The 23,460-nt window shown below is 38.9% G+C and overlaps 2 protein-coding genes across 2 annotated transcripts in view; one reads left to right on the top strand and one right to left on the bottom strand.

The window, feature by feature from the left end:
• adgrb3 (adhesion G protein-coupled receptor B3) overlaps positions 1–13,607 on the top strand; it is a 117,171-nt gene extending 103,564 nt beyond the window's left edge. Inside the window, exons 20-31 of the mRNA XM_078273675.1 lie at positions 2,059–2,209; positions 4,046–4,115; positions 4,518–4,584; positions 5,889–5,974; positions 6,314–6,412; positions 6,758–6,929; positions 7,121–7,216; positions 7,904–7,943; positions 9,402–10,081; positions 10,226–10,261; positions 11,130–11,234; positions 12,587–13,607. Coding sequence (XP_078129801.1) covers positions 2,059–2,209; positions 4,046–4,115; positions 4,518–4,584; positions 5,889–5,974; positions 6,314–6,412; positions 6,758–6,929; positions 7,121–7,216; positions 7,904–7,943; positions 9,402–10,081; positions 10,226–10,261; positions 11,130–11,234; positions 12,587–12,775 — 1,791 coding nt within the window. The 3' untranslated portion in view covers positions 12,776–13,607. The remainder of the gene's footprint in view (positions 1–2,058; positions 2,210–4,045; positions 4,116–4,517; positions 4,585–5,888; positions 5,975–6,313; positions 6,413–6,757; positions 6,930–7,120; positions 7,217–7,903; positions 7,944–9,401; positions 10,082–10,225; positions 10,262–11,129; positions 11,235–12,586) is intronic.
• Positions 13,608–19,579: 5,972 nt separating this feature from the next.
• The window catches only part of lmbrd1 (LMBR1 domain containing 1), a 53,794-nt gene continuing 49,913 nt past the window's right edge, over positions 19,580–23,460 (bottom strand). The window contains exons 15-16 of the mRNA XM_078272920.1: positions 20,468–20,559; positions 19,580–20,024 (exon numbers count right to left, since the gene is read on the bottom strand). Coding sequence (XP_078129046.1) covers positions 19,914–20,024; positions 20,468–20,559 — 203 coding nt within the window. The 3' untranslated portion in view covers positions 19,580–19,913. The remainder of the gene's footprint in view (positions 20,025–20,467; positions 20,560–23,460) is intronic.

The raw sequence follows: 23,460 nt of genomic DNA, 5'->3' as shown, positions 1-23,460 counted from the left end.
CTGGCCATGTCTATCAGCTCTGCAATGTTTTAATGTGGTCCTTTCCTCAGTTCCTCTGTTTCCATGGATACTGACACAGTGTGCTCAACAACTCTAGGCATTTGCTTTTCTAAAGGGCAGTGTGAACTCTTGGTTTCAACCTTGTTTTTGGATGACAGCCTCTGTCCAACCGGTTTGATCATAATGTACCTTTCTCTCTTTTAAAATGCACATGTTTTTATTATTTTATTATTTTATAATGAGGCTGCATGGTATCGGGACCCAAGTGTAAGCATGAAACATTTTGAAACGGTTGCATATGACCTGTTTCCAGGAAACAAGGCAGGCTCTATTTTCAGCACCTTGGACAGCACATGAGCAACAGCAACACTAGAATTAGCTTTGGATGAACAGGCAGTCTATAGCTGCTGAGTATGACAGACCCACATGCTTTCCCCTATTGTCTCCTTCACTTAGAAATAAAAAAATGCTTTTACTTAAATTTTTATATAGTAAATGCTATGTCTTATTCACAGCTTATTAGGCAAAAATATGTATAGCACATGACGCTTGTTTGATTTCTGCAAAAGCAGCTGTAGGGTACGCACCTAATTGACACATGGGCAGGTGGCAATGTGTCATGGGAGCTTCATGTGCTTTGATTTGATTTGTTGCTTTGATTGATTTTCATTTCTGCAATGTTAGCAGCTCTAAAGTGTTGTTAAAATAAGTCTGTTCCTGTTACATATAGGACATTTGTAGTAGTAAGCATTGATCACTATTTTTATAAAAAGGTAAATATCTGCCAAAACTGACTCATATTGTATAGTATATTATACCACTTTCCCAGCAGATGTTTTCTGCAACCCAGTGGTGAAATGAGTCCATGTGGAACTGACCTAGCAGTTGTGTTATAGTAATGTGTTACCGAAAGTGGAGATTTTTTTGTTAAAATGTGAGTTTAGTGCACTACATATGTGACATTGCTTCTCATGTACTATGTTATGGCATTCTGACTCTACCTACTGCACCTGAATACATCGTATACATGAATTTTGATAAAGATTTGGGTTTAGGTTATAGACAACCCAACTTTGCTGTAGGGAAACGGAATTCCCCACTTCTCATATGTGAGGTAATGCAGGATTACTGTCTCGTCTGAACCCCATGAACACCACAGGAGATGGATTTAGTGTGGTTGTCTCAGGGGAGATGTAAAGTGTATGGCAGATCTCACAGTTTGGTGTGGACGCCCTGGGACGAGATGATACACTTCAATCTTTCCCTCTTTGTGCGGCATTGCCCAGATTACCACCGCTTCACACTGCAAACAATGTGAACCACGAAAAAAAAAGATTAATCTGTTCTCACTCACAAATGTCTGCGTGCAATGAAATGATTCTTCACGATACTTCTTTATTTCTAATCGTCTTCTAAACAATCACATTTGGAGATGCCTCTCCGTGTTACAAAGATGGATAAGCTAATGTAGCTGAAAAGTGCAGCTACATTGTCGAGCCTGAATGCAATCTGCTGCCTCCAACCTGGCATTCTCTATCATTTAAGCAGTGTTGTGTTTTGTTCCCCTCCGCTCTGTGTAAAACAGTTGACCTTGGCTCACATGCTTCCAGGTGTGATCCCCAGCATACTAATGAGGCTTAGTGCAGAGGAATGCTAGGTCATGGCTTTCTGTGTCAGCTAGCCCGGTTCTGATTTTTACTACAACTGCCACCTCTGTTGCTGAAGTTTAAACTGACGCTTTGTTTCATTCACTGCACAGGATGGTACTTCAGTGGATGGTCTAGACAGGCAAATGCTGTCTGTGCTGCAAGAATAGCTCAAGGAAATGAAGGAATATCAATATAATCGATTTGCAGGAATCTGTACTTGTGGAATCTGGTGGAGTCTGCATTTGTTTTTATTTGTGCTATTGTGTTGCAGCAACAATTTTATATAAGCTGTTTTTAGGGTAATTCTTTTCTAGTACTGTAAGCTGCATTTCTGTGAATGTGAAGCTCAGTTTGAACCCACAGCCAATGGATATATTAATCTCTGACCCTTTTTTTCTTGTATCAATAGGGTGTCTGCACCATGACGACAGCCTTCCTGCACTTCTTCTTTCTGGCATCGTTCTGCTGGGTCCTCACAGAGGCCTGGCAGTCCTACATGGCAGTGACAGGAAAGGTCCGGACCAGACTCATCCGCAAGCGCTTTCTGTGTCTAGGCTGGGGTAAGTAAGCAGCATGTTTCGCTAAACCTCTTCATTATCTCCCATCTTTCCTTGCAGCTACCATTTTCTCTCAAGATCTCAGGCCAAGGTGTCTTTCCAAGTGTCTGTACAGTATGTCTTTTTCCGTCCGCTGTTCTCATCCTCTCTGTGGGGCAGCCAGATCTTCATCCTATCAGGCTCTTTGTTGCGATGCTTTTGTACTCCAGTCAAGCTCTCTGAGGGCTGGGTAAATGGACCGGCCTTGAGCAGTGGGGGGAGACAGACTGGTGTGGCTCTCCCATAGCAGGTCGCAATGACCTTATGTTTGATAAAGAGGGTGTGAGCTGAGCATTAACACTGCAGCAGAATACATTTGATCTAAAACCCTTTAGAAATAGACTTCAGGAGAATGAAACATTTGCAAAGGTAAAATGAAGTGGATTTAAATGTGATGCTGTATGATTATAAATCTGTAAATCTATATCATACCATATCCTGGAATCCTTTCCAAAGTCTAATGTTCAATCCTTTGTAACATTGATATGTATCACAAATGAAATACAGGTAGGAACCAATATAATTGGTTATTACCCAGATTACGACAGATTTTAGTCAGGATGGGTTTCAGATGATTAAGTTTCCCCTGTCTCCCATGCGGTGTTGCCTGCACTTAATTGTCACATTACGAAAATATATATATTTTTTTTATTGTACATATCTGTCACTAAACACAGGCAGCCGAAAATATCTGTATCAAAATTTGAAAGATTTAAATTTTTTCTTCATTTCATAAATGTCTGAATCCTCGTCCAAAGGGTTCTTTCTTACAGACTGCTAGAAATCTCTCCTTTAAAAAAATCAATTTGATTATGAAAGAGCCCACACTTATTCTTCTTGTTACCTAGCAACAAACAAGGCTCTCTTAGTCATTGCAGTGCCACTGCTTGCTGCAAAAAAATAAATAAATAAATAAACGAACAAAGGCTGTTCTACAATCACATGGATTTCTCAAAAACGCCATAACAGACAATTTGATGATAAATACATTAAGATAATCACTATTTTGCTGTATGGGAATAAAAATGCGTTACATAATATGAACGCTGTTTATACATTCAATGAGTTGAAAATAAAATGACTCTAATCCCCTACACATCACCACATGTATTCAAACAGAAGACAAACACATTTGTCACAGTGATTTCCAAAGCGACACACAGCACACGGTACCTGTTGTCTCTTAATTCAACCTGTTTGAAGTGCAGCGTCTCCACCAGGCTGTTACCGGCGCGGTGATTCATGACATGCTTGTGTACACTCGGCACTCTTTACCTCTTCAGCACTGCAGAGAGGCATAGGATGGCCACAGGGTCTTCGCCTCGTGCCTCCAGGAAACTGATTACATCAATAGCACCTGCCTGCGCTGCTCAGAGAGGAAAAAAGCGTTAATATTCTGAGCACACAGTAGTAAGGACTGAATCCATTACACAGATCTATAATGAAGAGCCATACAGCAAGAAATCCCTTCGTATAAAAGGTGTGGAGGGCTATGCAATTTCTTACAGTACAGTGATTAAATTTTTCTACATGGTTTTCTGGACTCGATGCACTGCTGCCATTTTGTCAAAGTGCAGTACAGTCTGTTCTCTTCTGCTACTTAATGGAATACTGTACAGCATGTTGATTGAAATATTGAAATGCACATAGTTGATCATATCTCTCAGATGGTTGTACACTGTAGCTTCTAATGGAGTGAATCTAGCTGCATAGAGAGGCTGCCTTTTTCTGCAGTGAAGTTATAGTTCTGACAAGAACAAGAACTGCTTGAGTAACTATTGATTGTTTTTTCTTTTTAAGGATTACCAGCTTTAGTGGTTGCTGTTTCAATGGGATTCACCAAAACAAAGGGCTATGGGACACGTTTATAGTAAGTTTTTCTTTTTTTTGGCATCAGTATTTATTATTCAGTGTACACACATTACAGTGGGTTCATGGTAACACTTAATGATTAAGTGCTTTTGCAGTGGCTTACGTATCCTAAATAGTGCCATAAACAAAGTCCCCTGAACCCAATCAGATTTCAAAATAGCGCAGCAAGATCCCAATTTTGTGTGAGTTGTATCCCTGCTGGATACCAGATGCATAAACACTGCTTAAAATCTCTTTAGCATTTTATTACCCTGTGAAACTTTCTGAATAGAGTTACAGCATATGGCACTTCTCCCCTGACAATTGAGGGAAATACAATTGTATGCTGGTGTGCACCATTAACTTGGATGTTAATGTCTTGGTGGGAGTTAACTGTTTTTTTTTCCTGCTTACCCTACAGCTGTTGGTTGTCTTTAGAGGGTGGGCTCCTGTATGCCTTTGTTGGACCTGCAGCTGCTGTTGTTCTGGTATGTTCAGATGTCCAGTTTGAACACAAGGGAAATGTAGATTGTGTGCAACAAAGAAAAAAATAATAAATAATCAGGCAACATTTGAGTCATCACCTATACAGTATGTAGTATACAGTTATCCTGTGCAAGTAATCCACCTCAATACACTAAACTTTGTATAGCTTATAAATAATTATAATAATAATACAAGAATAATGAGACGCTTACAATATCAATGTGCTACAAATTGTTGAAACTCTACACAATGTTGCTATGAAAATGCCTAACAGGAGGAACATACTCTGCTTTCGAAGTCAAAGTAATGAGCATCCCATCAGGCAATGTGCTCAAGCAATTCACTTTCATTTGCCATAATGGTGCTCCATGTAGCTGGGAGGTTATGAAGTATTTATGCATTACATTTGTTCCAAATCTAATATACTGGGGTATTTTAATCATCTTGTATTTACATTATTGTACAGAGAAAATTACACAAAGAATGTGATTATGCAAATCACTAAGTCTGTGTCAGAGGGACAGAGGACATTGAACACTGAGTGATATGTTTCATTGTTAAACCTCTGTTCTGTGGTGGGATTTAAAATAAAGTGATTTCAGATTGTCTTTTTCAAATCGACTAAATGTCTTAGTTTGAGCTTCAGATGCACAGAGACTTGAAGTCTTTATTGTGCTGTCGTTTTCATTTGTGATGTACCTCCGAGGAACACAAGATAATCTCTGCGAAAATGGCAGAAACAACCCTCTCCAGTGTGACAAATGAACACCATACTGCTGTTATTACTGTGTTGATACTGTAATACCATAAAAAAAGATGTCTCACAGACACAAAGTGTGTCGAATAAAAATGTCCCGCAATGTATTTATATAAATACTTAATGAGCTCTTTATCTCAGCTAGAGGGATTTGAAATAGCCAAATATTTTGAAGAATTTTCTACCCAGCTGCTGTGAATCATTTTAGCCTAGGTGCTGCTTATAATAGGAGAAGGTGCCTTTGAGATGACAAGTGTTTCTTGACAAGCAGATATTTTCTTAAGGCTGTTGTGCTAGGCAGAGTATCCAGGACATGCCTCATCCATTGGCTAAATGTCAGAGATGAGCAAACAATAGAAGGTAGAGGTCAAAGCTCAGTCCAGGCGGAAAACAAGAAACACCCCGCGGGATAATGACATTAAATAATCCATTACCTATGTAGAATGTCATGCTGGAAATGAAACGATAGATTTAACATTGTTTTTTAAATAATCTTGTTGCAAATGATATATTGAAAATCTAATATTCCTGTCCCTTTCGTATTGACAGGTCAACATGGTTATCGGTATCTTGGTGTTTAATAAACTAGTGTCCAGAGATGGCATACTGGACAAGAAGCTGAAGCATCGAGCAGGGTATGACAGCACGTCCTTGTTAGTACCTCATTTTTCTTCTAAACATTTTTCATGCAAAAATACAAACATGCTTTGGTTTTTTTTGTACACACATATGGAGATTTAGACCTCATTTTCTTGTGGTTGAAAGGAAATTTGAGGCATAAACATAAAGAGGTCAGATCTCTCTCGGGAACGACATGGCTTCGTATTTCTTTGGCAGAATCAGTCCGAGATGAAAATCAACGCCCACACACACATTGGCTGTGTCTGCTGTTGCTTATATGGCGGGGGAGAATTTAAAGTCTGGGTAGTGGCTGTTAGTGTTGTTTGTCATGCTGTTGTCTCTATGTCCCACAGACAGATGAGTGAGCCGCATACAGGATTAACTCTCAAGTGTGCCAAATGTGGTGTTGTATCAACAACTGCTTTATCAGCAACTACAGCTAGCAATGCAATGTAAGTGCCTGTCAGTGTCTCTGAATCAATAAGACGATGCTACAGGGAGTCTCTGCATGTACAGCGTGTCCACCTCCACAATGTAGACCTTGTAGTCCACTGCAGCATAAACTGATGTTTCCCATTACATCCACGGGACATCAGATCTACAGTCTAAGAATGATTTTTTTTTACTGTAAACATGCTTATTTTACAGTAAGCTTACATTACTATTAGCATGCACATTAAATCCCTGGAGTAAAAAAGGCCCTGCTGCTTTTCACTCCAGACCTTATTGTGTTATCTACACCAATTTGCTTGTTTTTATTTCCTCTACACAATCCTCCCTTCCTGTTCTGTTCTCAGGGCGTCCCTGTGGAGTTCCTGTGTCGTCCTACCTCTGCTGGCTTTGACCTGGATGTCTGCAGTGCTCGCCATGACGGACAAGCGCTCCATCCTCTTTCAGATCCTCTTTGCCGTCTTTGACTCACTGCAGGGTTTTGTCATTGTGATGGTGCACTGTATCCTACGGAAAGAGGTAGAGGATCATTTTAAGTCATCTTTCTTTTACCAATGACCTTTGTTTACTTGGTGATAAATCCGTACTCTACATCTGTTTTTATTTTATTTTTACATTTATTATAATGTTGCAGGGAGTAGATTTGCTCATTAACAGATAACATTGGAGATGATATAACATGATGAAAAACTGATTCCCCCCGTCTTTAGGTCCAAGATGCTTTCAGATGTCGGCTCAGAAACTGCCAAGACCCAATCAGTGGTGATGCAACAGGAACCTTCCCTAATGGGCATGCTCAGATAATGGTAGGCACAGTTACCCCCTGTTATCTGTAACCATTAGATCCTGCATATTTTAAGAAGACCCAATGTTCCCTGGTTATTTATAATACACATGCAACCTCCTTGTTCTCCATTGACCTTAATTTAACTCTTCATGTGTTTTTTTATTTTTTATTCATTATTATTCAGTTTAATGTGGCTTTTAAAACATGAGGCATTGTTTCCCAAAGGTTTATAATTTTCCACACAACGATTTGCAAAGCTGCAATTACATGCAGGGTAGACATTTGGTCCTGATGAATGGCATTAGTTCCCTTTGGTTTTCTCAGGCCCTCAGCCCAATCCTTTATTTCCATTTGATTGAACTCACTGTCCATGTTTGCCATGCATCCCTCTCATATCCTCTCACATGGTAATAGAGGACTGTTACCAACCTGACCTTTGAAATGGGACACCAGTCCTCTTCATCTAGCACGACGACGTCACTGGCAGATCATAACAATGATCTGCCATTAGTATTCTAATGCCCCTCAGAGTGAAATCGTTTTCATGATAGCAGAAAGGTGTCAAGACCCCCTGGTTCAATACAGTCATTAGCAGCGAACACAAAATATATCCCAGCTGCTGCAGTTGCATTTTTTTTTCATACAGTAAAAAAAAAGCCTTTATTCTTTAGCATTACTGACTGATTTGACTGTCCTCTGCCTACAGACGGACTTTGAGAAAGATGTGGACATCGCTTGCCGATCAGGTAAAGAACAGATGGTCTCTTATTAACAAGATTCGTCTTGCCTTGCATGTAAAAAAAAAGAAGGAAAAACCCCAAAGAGGTTAGACAGTAAAAAATAGCTGAGGTTACATCACAACCAAAAATCCCCACAGGAGTTTTTTTCACATTTACCAAAACACTGACTTTAATCTGAGAACAAAGCAGTATAAAGAGAGCTGTTGGATATTCACTTTACTGCAATAAATGTGAATAACAGCAGCTTTTCCCATCTTCTGGCAGTCGCACGTTGTAATTATGTTTTTCATTAATATGTTGACGCTGTCATAGAATAGGTGCGTAGGTGCTATGTGTCTCATTTCGGGAGGATTTACTTCCTCGGCTCATACTAGTGGGCGGAATATGTTTCATCCTGACTCCTGCATCTGCTTCTTCTGTATTTTTGAGCCACAGTAATTGTTAGTAGAGAAGTGTTCTGCAAGTTATCCTGCGTGTAACTAGTGGCGGAAACTAGCACGACGCCCAGAGCCTCGTCTTTCTCCAATCCTTTCCAAACCAATGAAGAAAACATCCTAAATGGATCTGCAGGGAATAACCAAGCTGACCAATATTCAGAGATATCAGAAACACAGCTTGTTAAGAGACGAAAAGTAAAGTGACCCACATTACTTCATGCTGTACAGTCTTGTAAAGCTAAAGTGGACATGCCCAATACAAAAAGGAAGAGCAGACAGGTGTCATTTATAAACCATGACCTGATTCAGACCGAAGTAGAGCTGCGTGTGGTCTGAGAAAAATGCACTTTACAGATCACTCTCTGGGCTCGCAGAGTTTAAGTTGGTTGTTTACAAACAGGTATTATCGTCAGCTGCAGAAGTCATATTCTGCAGTGTCACCCTACATAATATGTTTTCACTCATGTCCACACTGAGCATTAAATTAGACTCAAACAAAAAGGCGAGTGTTAGATCTTTTTTTGTGGACCTTGTAATCTCCTTGGAGGCCTTTTGTGAACAGACAACATAATTCCTACTGATTCATGAGGCAAAGATTAAAATGCTCAGTAGGGAGGACAGGATGTTCTTATAATCAGGAGGTATTTTTATATATACGTAGATAGCTGCTGTTTCTTATATAATATTTGGTGCATTACAAGGTTAAGATCCTACATGCTGTATGGCAGGAAGAGAATGTAGCCATACTTCTTTATTTACGGTTACATCCTCTAGAGATACTGGCTGTTGTGTCCCATTGCATTTAGGTGTAATGTCACACTCAGTGCATATTTACAGCTGCAAGCAAATTTACATTTGTCCCGCCATTAGTTTTCCCTCTGCAGCACTAAATCGTTTGAGAATTGGTTCATATTGATTTGAATTCTCTTGTTCTTTTAGTACTATGCTGGATAATCTCAGACAAACTGTGACACTACTTTCATCACTAAGAAATTCCAACTAATCCTTGTATCACTCTGCCCTGCAGCACTCCACAAAGACATGGGCTCTTGTCGGGCTGCCACCATAACAGGCACCCTGTCCCGCATTTCCCTCAATGATGAGGAGGATGAGAAGATCCCTGAGGGCCTCAACTACTCTACGTTGCCTGGCAACATCATCTCCAAAGTGATTATCCAGCAGCCTTCAGCGCTGCACATGCCAATGGGAGTGGGTGATCTGAAAGAGCAGTGCATGGCCGACAGCAACGCTGACATGCGCCGCACTGTTTACCTGTGCACCGACGATGCCATGCGCCAGAGCGACCATGACATGGTTGGCCATGACATGGAGGGCCACTCGTTGCAGGGCCAGATGATGGAGACGGACTACATAGTCATGCCTCGTGCCTCTGCAGCAGCGGGGTCAGGGTCGGGCAACGTGCCCACCCTCCTGAAAGAGGACACCAAGATGAACATCACTATGGATACGCTGCCACACGAGAGGCTGATGCATTACAAGATGAGTCCTGACTTCAATATCAGCCCGTCAGGCATGGACCACATGAATGTGAACCTGGAGCAGCAGTATCCTAGCGCTCCGGAGCAGATGCAAAACCTGCCCTTTGAACCACGCACGGCTGTTAAGAACTTCCTCGCTGAGATGGAGGAATCTGCGGGGCTTTCTAGGAGTGAGACAGGGTCTACAATATCTATGAGCTCCTTAGAGGTACATATGCTCATGTGGATGAAGCGCAGAGGATACAGAGCTGCAACCAACACCTTAAATATACCAGACATCCTTTCTATTAACGTGTATATGTTATGAAACTGATGACTTATTAACGTAATACCTTCTTTTTGATTTTTACAGAGACGAAAGTCGCGATATTCTGATCTGGACTTTGAGGTACGTAAAAAAGTTTCTTTCCCTAGTACATGCATCTAGTTTTTTTGTGCAGATAAAAGCCACTTTTTTGCAGTTGTGTTTGTCATTTGATTTAGTAGTACTTAAGCTTATTGGAGTTGCCTTGACTCAACAAAATGTATTGACATGCTGCGTAGTTAAGGTAAAAGCAAGGCTGTCAACTGACAAACAGGGCAACAGTTCTCATCTACATTTTGTCCTTCTCCATCTCCTACATCCATTAGCTATACGTTGATTTTCAAAAATGTATGCTTTTAAAGTCATTTGCACATTTCACATCTGATTTTATCACTGGTTCAACAATGATTATTATTATATTGGCTTGCAAACACATATCAAAACCCCCTTTGGCAGGTTTTAGCATTTCCTTTGCATTATTAAAGCAGGCTTTACTGCATATATATTGTACGCACTTTCAAAGTAAAGGAAACGTAAAGCTTCTGGCAGCGATTTTGGCATGGGGTGCATTTTGTTTTAGCTTCGATGCATACCCGCCCTTAAAATGGAAGTTTGTGCCAAGGTTTGATTATAAGGATTTCCCTTACATCAACAAAACTCTAAATGAGACAATTTGTCACTAAATAATTATGTTTAATCCAGATACTCCAGACATTGCAAATTCAAATAGCTAAGGCGTTCAGTGTCACCTATCACCCTAATTTTAATTATCTTGGTGTTTCCTTTATTTTGGCAGTCATTATATGCAGAGACGAGTAGATTTGTTTCAAACCTGGCCTATAAGTAAACTACCATGACACTAACAAATTGATCAGAGTTGGAGGGGGTGGAGAGGAAGATGCATTACCATTATTGGCTGTCAATACCAAAGAAAAAACCCTTGCCATTGCAGAAAGTCATGCACACCAGGAAAAGACACATGGAGCTGTTCCAGGAACTGAATCAGAAATTTCAAACCCTGGACCGATTTCGAGACATACCAAATATGGGCAGCATGGTGAGTAACAGGCAACCAGGGGGGTGGCATTCAGCCAATTAAAGAGAGCGACATCAAAATACCCCATATAAATATCCGGTGCAGGACACATAATGTGTGATTGTGCAAATGAGCAGTTACAGTATGTAGCTAAAGTCTTCGTGTGGAAGTGAACCTTCCTATACATAGTGGGCTTACCAGCAGCTGGCGGGGGGCGAGTGAGGGGGATGCCCCTTAAAAGCACTGAAGCATTTTCTCTACAAGGCCAGTCTCAGGGAAGGAAGACCTTTGGTAATCTTGTTGCAATAGAGTGCATCCATTCCAATGCAAGGCCATGAATGCACTTTTATTTGCATGCACATTTATCTACTTAGCAACCCCATCATTTTTCCATTAATGCATGGCAGATTATTTAACCTATCAACATCAATACAAATATTACCTTAAGTTCGCTGTTCTCTTACTGCAACTGGGGTGTGTGTGTGCGTGTGTGTGTGTGTGTGTGTGTGTGTGTGTGTGTGTGTGTGTGTGTGTGTGTGTGTGTGTGTGTGTGGGTCACTTGGATCTAAAATGAAAGAATTATGAGAATTCTTCCTGACCTCGCTGCAAATCAAAAGTCCCACCATCTGTCTCCTCACCTGGCTGGAGCTGTTAACAATGGGGATGTCGAGCTTTATCCGTCTCTCTCAGACAAGCAGCAATGTTTTCTGTATTGAAAGCAACAAATAGAAATTGGGCATGTGACCAAACACAGCCAGGTTATTACACAATGTCAGCTACGCAGCAGCCTTTTGGCTGCATGTAATCCTTTTTTCACTAACATTTCAATCACCCCTACAGCACAATGTAATGTCGGTCCCATTGCTTAGTTACCAGTGCAAGTTTTTTTTGTATAGCAAACTACAGTACATTCTCACTCCCCCCCAAATGAATCTACTGCAGAGCTGGCTGCAGACATTAGTATCCATTTTATATTCCCTGACTGGGAGCAGCTTCTCTCTCTCTTATTTGCAATAGTGTCTTTGGGACTGTCGATGAGATCACATTTAGATGAATGGCTCACACATGAAGCCCATATACAATACAGTAGTGCACCAGTTTCTGAGCTTGGGGAAAACACAATTCAGTTATAACTCTATGATAAGCATGGTCACATTTAATACACTACCATTATCCTTTGTTATGTGGTGCTTTTCACAGCATTAATCCATTATTTTCAATTAGCAATGGTTTAGGAATTCATACAATGCCCTTTTGAATGAAATGACTTGACTGGAAATGTTTTTTGTTTTTTTTTCGTTTGTAAAAAAAAAAAATAACAGTGCAGAGGATGTCATGCCACTAATATCACACCCCACTGGCCATGTTCACAGGACAAGGCAATGCCAAACAAGAACCCATGGGAGAGCTACAATCCAGCCTGTGAGTACCAGAATTACGCCACTATGAATGTACTAGAATCTGACACCAAGGACTCACTGGAGATGACGGCTGCAGAGTGGGAAAAGTGTGTCAACTTACCCTTAGACGTCCAGGAGGGAGACTTCCAAACAGAGGTCTAGAGGGTGAAGAAGGAGAAAATGCAAACTAGAAAAGGAGGAGAAAGAGATGTATTTTGCACTGAATAAAGCAACAGACTTTTCTAACAGCCTTGGCATACATATCTGGATAATACGAGTGTGGCAGGGACATTATGTGCCAATAAAGTATAAGGACTGAGGAGAAAAAAGAAAAAAATGGAAAAAAAACATCAGTGTTACTTTTTGTATTCTCACTAGTGTACTTAGTGTGGGGCAGCCTGGTGTACAATATTTACCATCATGTGTTTCAAATTATCTGTTGAAGAATTGGCTAAAAAAGGTAATCTCTCAAGATGAAACCCCACAAAGCAAATGACATGCCATGTCGTCCCAGCTTCATTGGGTCTAGTTTTGATTTCATAAAACTGGACCCGGGAGCACAATGTATATATTTATGCAGGTTTTTAAAAAGTTTATAACAGTCTGTTTGGTCATTACTACACTTTTTACTTTATAATATAAAACATGGGAGGCAAAGCGGATTTTTTCTGTCATATTAAAATGAATGTTTGTCAAGCTACATTCTTCATTGCTTTAAATGCAATAAAGATAATACTCACTTTTATATAAATAATATATTTCACAACTTTAATACTGCAGAATATGCTTGAAGGATCCCAGCAAGCTCTCTCATCTGCAGCTCTGTATAAAATATTTAAAAAACAAAATGTTGTATGGTGTAAATAAACTTTTGTCTACATATGTTTTACTCGTGCCAATTTATTTTAATGAGAACAAATGCCAACCTGATCAAAAGTTATAGCGAGAAATGTTAACATTTGAAAAGGAATGTAAATAAAAGAGGAAATATGTTCGTACTGCTTCAGAGGTTGTGTCAAGTTTATGTGGTTTGTTGGTTGTGGAATTCATGACTCACTCTGCTTTGTTTAGAGAACATTTAACTATATAAAATCTACTGATGTCAGAGTATTAGTGGTGAAAAAGTGTCCCATGACTTTAAAAAGCATAGGAAAAATGCATCATGCAAATATTCAATCTTGTTTCCAGTTTAGTTCAGTACACACTTGATTATCCAAAAACGTTCTCTCCAATGCCTCACTCACTGTCCCCTGTTATTATTTTTTATCTCAGGTTAGTCATTCCATTTATGATTTAAATCTCCCCTATAACTGTAGTTGAAGGTGAAGCACTGTAAAGTTTCCTGACTCACCTCATAAATCCAGCCCTGTATCTGATTTCTGAATTTGGATAGGAAACATTCAAACTTCTAATAGGTTTTCTGTGCCTCCAGAAGGTTCACCTGATAAAATCAGTTAAGATTTTCCTGGGCAGACAGGGGCCAGACAGAGCACAAATGGAAGGAGGGTGTGAGGGCTTAGGGAAAATCATGTTTGTCCCTTCTAGTGGTCTGTGGTACGGCTGACACTTCGGTATGAGCCCCCCCTCTGGGGAGCAGGGTTCCGCCCAGCAGGAGAAGAGGAAGCGATGGAGGAGGTGTGACTTTGATCGACACCATCAGTGGAGAATGATGACAAGAGGGGGAAAAGAGCGAAGCAGACAATAAACACAGGCTCACATTGATGAGGACTCCCAGTTGTGTTCTGATGTCGTCACAAGATAAATTAAGTTACTTACATGTAAAACTCAGTCTAGACATTAATGTCTGAATTTACAGTGCATTTCAATTTACTGTACCATACATAATTAGGTTAATTATATACAGTACTGCTGCTTGTCACAGGCTCTGTGAGTGATTGTTTTCAATAATGTCCAGTATAGTGAAATGCCTTGGGAAACACTGTCAACTGAAAATTTTTTACTCACAGAAGTTCTCTTATACATTCAAAACCTGACAGCATGTACGTAAAAGATGAGTGAGATAAATAATCCTTATAAAATAAGAAACATGGTATTCTAAAATGAATACATGGTCTCTTTTTACACTAATTAATGAATGTGACTTTTTACATGTGAAAGATTGTCGCACGATCCAAGGACAGACTGTACTGTACAGTTCAAGATACAAATCCATAACAACCAAGGTCATCTTTGGAAAGCACACATCAAAAGCCAGTGAATGCATTTTTTTTATTTACCAGTCGTGCAGCTGTTGAAACTTATTTTCGCTCCCAAAACCGTAAGCATTTGCTCAATAAATTCCCTTTCCACAGCATGCCTATTATTTGGAGACAGATGAAATCAGACAAGTTGCAATGCCTCCACAGATAATGTATGTGTTTATATGAATTAATCATATTTAAATGTGGAGCTCTAAATGTTTATTGGATCAGAGTTCTTCATCAGCTCTACTGGGTGAATTCTGTCACTGTCAGATGTACGTAGTGACTCACCAGCAACTGAGCATGACAAATTTCACTGAAAAGGTCTGTTTTAAGTTGGTGTTTTGTCTAAAATGCTATTTTTGACAGTTCTATCATTTTTTCTTTTCTTTGTGCCAAGAAATCCTCAAAGAAAGGATTTGAAAGTACTTGTGATGGACTTCATGCAGCTCAGTTAATGGTTTTTTTTCTTCTATTAACTGTGTGGTTGTTTCCTCCGATACTGCACAATGTATTGAGGTAAAACACACTTGCACCTTTATTTTGAAAGCCTGAAAATAAGTCTTCAGGCCAAATTACAAGTTATATCATATTCTGCCCACACTTCCTGCAATAGCAAAGTTAAAAATTCAAAAATAAAGAATATCTCACTTAAAGTTAAGAGGTCAGTTATTGAGAATAATATGACTAAGATTGACAGTGCCATGTGATGAAAGTCTGGAAAAATATTTAGATTTTGTTTACCACAAATTATAAGCTATACGTAATACGTCTTATAAATTTGACAAAATGTCCTGGGTGTCTGAAAATTGGGAAGCTGTATTATTTAGTTGCTGGTAAATTGAGCTGGGACGTGTTGACAAGCCTGGTGGACAAGTCCTCATTGGGGGATCAGTGGCAGGCCCCACAGGCCCATAAGAGCAGAGAGTTTAGGGGGCTGCAAACACTAAATCAACATAATCACATTGATCCTGCGTCACTTTCCCCCTGGAGGCATGACTGAGGGGCACGGCAAAGTGTTAGTCTATCAAGGGCTTGTCAGAGGAGTTAAAGCCCAGAGGAAAGACTTAGGGCCACCCAAAATTCACAGAAACCTGATAAATCCCAAAAAATGTTGTGGAGGACATAATGACAGAGGAAAAGTGATGTAATCTTTGGCAAAACCGTAATAGCTGCGTTTTTTTTAAACTAAAGTTCACCCCTAGCCTGGGAAAACCCTGATGAAATTCTAAATTTGAGATTTGCTCTGCAAGTCAGTCTAGCCAAGAGCCCATTCAAGCCTTAAGTTCTCTTAATACATCCATGATTCAAGCCTATTTCCATCTTTTCCAAATCGAGGCACCAATCACAACCGTTGAGGCGGGCTTTACACGATGACGATAGTGCAGCGACGGCAAGCAGTTTTTTGTTTACAGTCAACATGACGGCTACCGAAGCGCAGCAACAACCCGTTGATGCCCCTGTCGCTACTACGTCACCCGGATCAGGATCTTTGTTCTGATTGGTTGAAGGACTATCCAATTGCGCCCAGAGGCGTTTGAGTGGCGTCCGTTGGTGACGCCCCTTTGGAAATGAGCTGTGAATGAACCTTCCCCAGACCCACTCTCAGTTACAACTGAGAAGGGTCTGATGTCAACCAGGCTAGTTCACCCCCATGAATTGTAATAACTTTGGAGACCCCCTGGCGCCATCTTATTTAGTTTATGACTACATACCTACAGATCAGTAGGTTGTTCACGTGCTAACATACAAGCATATAATGTTATGTTAATCTAAATATTTTTATTGACTAGCAAAAAACTTTCCAACTTGGAGACAAACTTCAGAGGGTTTGCTAAATAGGTAAAGCTGTAATTAACTTAAAAATCAGAACTGTACTTACCAGGATAGCTGCACTGGAAATGAAAAAAAAGAAATAAACTTCTGAAACTCTCAACAAACACTATATAATGCTGTATGGTCTTTCATGCTGTGGAACAGTAAAGATAGATGATGGGTACAGAGGCCCCTGACAATGGCTGTACTGTTCTGAACTTCCTCTTGGTATCTACAGTAGCCTACTCTACACACAACCATCTCTGGCTTATTTGAATACAGCGTCTGCCTCAGACTAAAATAAATAACTGCACTTTCATCTGGTGTCAGACGCCCAAAAAGTGGGCAGTTTTTTGGTTAGGTTTAGTTTTTTTTTAGTTTCCCCGATGAGTAAAATCAGATAATCACTTAAAATAATGGGGAGATCATTATTTTCCATTGTCCAACTGATAATTAGCAGGATGGCCAGGCATTATACAAATTGGGATGTACAGTAATCAAATAAAGTCTGAAACCCAAATATTAAATAGCAAATATAATTTGCATAACAACTTCAGTTCAAATGTATGTAGGATTAAATGTGATCATGTTCACCAATACAAATCACACAATTTTGTACAAACTGTGTTAGAATCAAATGCAACTGTTATGTATGGCCCTTACTAATCTTACTAAGACTGTAGCTCCCTGCAAACATATTTATATTTTCCTGAACATATTCATTTATTCAATAAAATGTATTCATTGTTCCTACACAAACTTGCAAGAGAAGCCTAAAAAGAGATGCAGGAAGGAAGCAAACAATGAGACAAGACAAGACCTTTGAATATAGGGTATGATCTGACATGTTGATCAAACAATCCTCTCTGCTAGACTTCTAGGGCTCCACGTCTTTGGCTCAAGGCTCAAGGCTTATTTGGTTTATTAGTGTATGAGGGGGTGGCATATCATATAATGGCTTAACTCAAAGCAGGCTTGCACAATAGTTATGACAAGGTATGCATACCAAAAACTCTAATTGGACATGCGAATGCAAATCCATCTGAAGCAGGCACTGAGTACTCATATGCTAATCCAAGGACGGATGTATTTAACTGTCAGTTTCATTTGATACATTTCCTTAGTACTCCAAAAGTGTCAAAACCTAAGCTTTGAACAGTGAAATACATGTTCTCACTCACAAAATTACTGTGTGGTTATGAGGTTAGGTACTTTGAAGTTCCTTAATAGATTTGGTCATAATTTTGGCATGGCACCCGTTATAGTCATTGAGTGATGAAGATAAATACTGTATGTAACACATAATTAAAGGCCATTTTAAATATTTTATCTTCAAACTTTATATTAGAGCAAGATATTTCATAAGACTCAACAGAAACCACATAGCCAGTGTGTTTCAGCAATACAAGAAATGATCAAATGTTTGGGGGTGTATTTGATAGCAGGGATGGACTAGTAATGACAAATGGCTGCAGGCAGTTTTGTCAAAATCTAAAAAGATGCTCCCTGTATTCTGTTGTAAGGAATTGTTTTGGTTTTCGTAATAAAAAAGAAAGTCTGATCAAACATGAGGCATTAAAAATTAGAACTGTTGAACCAACTCACTCTGAATCTTTAACAAATGAAATGACAGTTGGCATATAGTACTCACTAAATTAGTACAACAAAACGTATTACAGGAACAATTAGCTCTACGGTCCATCAGAATGTGTAGTACAGATACTATGCGATTAAAGTCAAATTTGATATAAGCATAGCAAAAACATTGACCTCCCCTTTAAACAACTGTAATGAATGGCAGCTTTCTCTATTTCATTCATTGAATACTGAGTATGAAAAGGAAGGGTCAAAATAATTGGAACTGAAAGGAATGGTATTTTCTGGGCCAATATGAGATATGTTTCAAATGGTTTTATTTCTTTAAATACAGGTATCATTCAATATTGACAACAACAACAACCACATTCTTTTCAATCACAGGCGAAAACTACATGTGATGCAGCTTCTGTCGTCATCATGTAACCACATTTCCAGCGGCTGGCTTCATTGATCCTCAATGAAGTTTACTGGACGAGTTTCTCAAAGCAAAAACCTAACTTATGAGATCCAGGCTGATTTATGTGATGCAAATTTTTATAACATATACAGTAGTGTGTGCCCATCATGGTGCTACACATTCATGAGGCACAAATATTTGGTTTCCAAATTAAAAACATGCCATTCATATTCATATTTTCTGTCAATTTGTTGATTAAATGAACATTTGTTATTCATTTTGACACTGTTTAAATACACGTATTTAAACATGGCTGAAATAAGCCATTAATCGTTCTATGTTACAAGCCTGCTGTTGATAAACTCTAGAGCACTGGCAAAAAGGAGAAGTGCTCAACTAAAATAATGAAGTAATTGAAAAAAAATAAAAAATACATCCATATTAGATTAATTATATGTTCACATGTCTTTATCTTATTTGTTCATGTTCTTTCAACACAGACAGCAAACTGTTGCAAGCTGTTGAACCCATTCAATTTAAAACCAAGAATGACTGAAACCTTTGTAACACGACAGCTGCAATTGGTCCTTTACATTTCACACTGTGCAGGTACATAAGTACAGTAACGTTCGCTTAAATAATGGACTGACACTGCAAATGATTAAATGTATGGGGAAAAAAGCAGCAAACCATCAATCACTGTATTTCACCTCAAACAAAACGAGCAAAATGAACTTTAAAAATGTTTTCATAGTATTTTATCTTAAAAGGTATATTAGAGCCAACTATAGATATTGTCATAACGTAACCATTTAAAGGGTCTAGAAAGTGCTCAGAGAATGTAAAAAGTGAGTTTATGTCCGAGCTCCAAATGAAGCTTTTGAAGTAGTAGTTTTGGAGCAGCGTATTCTGTCTCTGCTGCTGCAATAAGTGTGTCTCCTCCAGTAGAGACCAATTTCTGTCAGTTTCAAACTGTTGATAAGTGAATTCTGAAGGTAGGCTATGAGTTGGAGGACACTCCCAGAATCCCAAAGTCATCAATAATATTGAGTTAGAAAGACACAACAATCAGTCTCAGCGGTCTCATTAAGGGGAGGGATGTGTCAACTGAAAACCAGGCTGGAATCTGGAAAGACACCACTGCTACAATACAGTAACTCCTTAAAACCAATAAATTAAATCTTGACAAATTACTGACATCCATTTATTTGTTTATGACATTGCATTTTCTAATCCCTTTAAGTTATGGTGGGAATATCTACAAACCCGTCCGAGCGAATACTGATTTTCAGTGCACGTATTCGTCATCACTTAAGTCTGAGTCATCGGCCTCCACCTCTCCTTCAATCACAGACTTCTTCCCTCTGCAGCAGGACACCACCAGGCCAATAAGGAATGCCTAAAAATGTATAAGTAAAGCACACATTAGGAAATATTTCACAAGGATCAGTTGATCGATAGAATGCATCAACAGCGCCAGGAGAGAGGCTATTAAATATTTTGCTGAGGAGATTAGCTGTGTGCAGTCTCGGAAAAAAATCATTTTTCCAGTAACCTTTTTCCCGAGTCAAAATTAAATTATGTGCTTCGGCTCTCACACTCATCTCCTGAGGATAATACTTTTGAACCGCGTTTGAACTAAATTAAATGTTTTATAGATGTTGTTGCTGTAAAAGATGTATTGCTCAAAAGATACAAAATAATTACTTTCAGTTTTTCATTTATCTTTGTTAATAATGAACAAAGGTCTTACCTGTCTGAACTTATTAAGAACATTCAACTGTAATTCTTACTCTGCTTAAAATTAAGATGATGACATTTTATTTTCATACATGGACTTACCACAATAAAGGCCCAGTTACCAAAGTAGTAGATGGTGCTGAAGAACCAGAACTTGTGGAGGAAAAGATAGGATCTTGTCACAGTGCACTGGTCTGACAGAGACAGAGAAACCACAGGAGCATTAAAGAATTTCATCAGCATATTTACTTTTGTATTCAATACAAAATGGTTGATTGTGGAACATATTTAGAACGCGACAAGGTATTTTCCACCAGGTATTTATTTCACAGTAATTAAGTAAAAAGTTACGTAAAACAAGACTCCCACACACTGTCCTCTCCTCTGCAGCTTTTCGGTAAAACAGACCTTCATCAGGTTATAAGGTGCAGGAGTCTTTTGTTTTGTATTGTCGACCCATGGTCATCTTCTATGCATGCGTCGATCTACAGGTGTGCAAAAGTTCTGCTCTTTTAAGTAAAAGTTAAGTAAGTTGTGTGAAAATATTTAGCATCTAGCAAATTGTTTCCACCATTTTGGTTTCTGCAAGACAAATACATAGATACTAGTGCTGTCAAGCAATTAAAATATTTAATCGCGATTAATCACATTAATGTCATAGTTACTCATAGTTACATAATTAATCGCACATTTTTATTTATTCTAAATGTCCCTTGATTTCTTTTTGTCCCATTATTTTTTTCTCATTTTAATGCTCTTAAATAACATGATACAATGATACTTTTAAAAAAGGAGCACCTTGTTCAGTTGTATTTGTCTGTTCTGTATGTTCAAAAATATAAAACAATAAAAAGTTGATCTAAAAAAAAAGGAGCACAAAACGGCGAAAACAACCACTGGATAAGAAAAGGGTATTTTACAATAACTTATAACAATAACACCAAGAGGCTGGCGATGCGAGGCTGAGTCTGTGTTTTTCAGACAACGGCAGCTACAGTCTGGTGTTAGAATCCTCTCCAGTGAAATACAGACACACTTTTACACCGTTTAGCTGTAAGCATTTTAACGTTTTTTTCTAACGTTACTAGTTGTTGCAACAGCATGTGAAAAAAACTACAAGGTTTGCTAGGCCAAAAAGAACATTAATCTCGCGATAAAAGAAATTGACGCCGTTAAAATGGGTTTGCTTAATGCCGTTAATAATGCGTTTAACTGACAGCACTAATAGATACATATTGTTTTCAATACTTCATTGTTTTAAAGAACAAACTAGACACTAAAGATTGGAAAATCAGTTATGTAACAAAATGAAAACAAAAACAAAGTGTAATCTGGTCTAAAAAAACAATAAGAATAAGAGAGTGCAATTGCTTTTACAGTAGAAGGCATTCCTCTGTTCATGGCCTACACGCATGTTTGTTCAGCACCACCGAGGACAGTCTCACAACCTTTGATGCCTGTGGCAAGTCATGAACTTGTGCCACCTGAGAAGTGGTGTTAAAGGAAATGAGCAGGATGCACAAATATGACTGACCTTCCCAAAAAGCAGAATTTAAAATGTTGGAGAGGTTCATTCATGGCCTTGGAAACCCAAAATCAGTCATACCAATTATTTAGCCATTCCTGAAGAAGAAGGATGTGCGATATGGCCGAAACCTTTGGGAATAGCTATGTAAGTGAATTTAAGTTTTTAATTTTTGTATCACACAAGGTCAAATTTAGTTTTAATATACACTTTCCATAATATGCATTCAGATACAGTATATCTGTATATCTTAAGGGTAAAAACGCCAAAAGAAATACAGTGACAGTAAACCTCCCAAGTGAGCACAAGCTGCTGCTGACCTGCAGCGATATCCTCTGCCACAACCTTCTCTCCGGACATTCCTTTGTCCTCTCCTGTGTCTGTGTGAGCTCGAACTTAGACGGATCCCTGAGTTTGAATGAAGCGCTGAAGAAGCTTGCAAAAATTAAGACCACTACATCCACTGAGACCATCCTGCTCTAGCCTTGTGATCTGACTCCATCTTCCAAATACCCCGTTTACTGTTCATGTAAGTAGTTGTAGTTAATAAAAAAAAACTTGATTACGTGTTTTGTGTGATTGAAGTATATTACACCACTTTACACCGAGTTATGGACTTATAGCAACTGTACACACAGGTAAAGGAGGAGTGAAGAAAGGACAGAAGACAGAAAGACAGCGTAAGAAAACAGGATTTTTGTCTTTGTCTTATGTCTAAATATGAGAAGTAACTTATCTTTGGTGTGGACCACCATCCAAAAAAAGTGGAAATAAAAAAAAAAAGAAAACTGACACAAATTTCTGCACGGTGTTTATAATTGCACAAGGGTAGCACTTGTTATATATCTGTGTTATAAAGGGGTCTGCACTCACTTAAGAGCCCAAAACAGGCTGCTATTACTATATGGAGAGTGCTTCAGGCAATGTTGTCACTGTGACTAAAAAATACAACCAGTCTTCTGAAAAGAGGAAAAGCATGTCACTGTCAATGTGAATATGGCTTAACCAGTTGATAAAACTGGGATGGTGCAACATTTAATGGAGCCTTGCATCAAATATTTTCAGTATTACACATTGAAAAAGTAAAAGTGCAACACGCAAGAAAACACCAACAAATTGTGAAGACAGTGAACCATAGGTTATGGGTTATGCATGTAACCCCGGTTATCTGATAAGGTAAAGGGAGTGCAACTTCATCTGGGAGCCCAAGTGCAAATTTCAAATGATTTTAAAATGAAATTCATTACATACATGTACTGTAGAACATCCAATAAGATCTAAAAAGTAAGAAAAGCTTTTCCTGCAAGCTAACCTGATTGACCAGGCAGCAGCTTACTTACTTATTTTAAGGGAAATTCATTTGAAAGTGAAAGTTAAATGGTATACAGTTGTATTTGAACCTGACACTGACTTCTGGGAGCACCTTTCAAACTGGCCTTGGTAGAGGAAAACAAAACTTTCCTCTGTAGTGTGCTACTATGACCAAGAACAGCTCAGTCGGTACTGACCAAGCTCTGTGATCATGAATATAAACACAAACTTGTTTATTTCTTATGAAATCCAATAGCTT

The sequence above is a fragment of the Sander vitreus genome, chromosome 17 (assembly GCF_031162955.1).
Source record: "Sander vitreus isolate 19-12246 chromosome 17, sanVit1, whole genome shotgun sequence".
Classification (NCBI taxonomy): Eukaryota; Metazoa; Chordata; class Actinopteri; order Perciformes; family Percidae; genus Sander; species Sander vitreus.
Note: the sequence above shows the minus strand (reverse complement) of the source record. Positions and strands in the feature narration are given on the sequence as shown.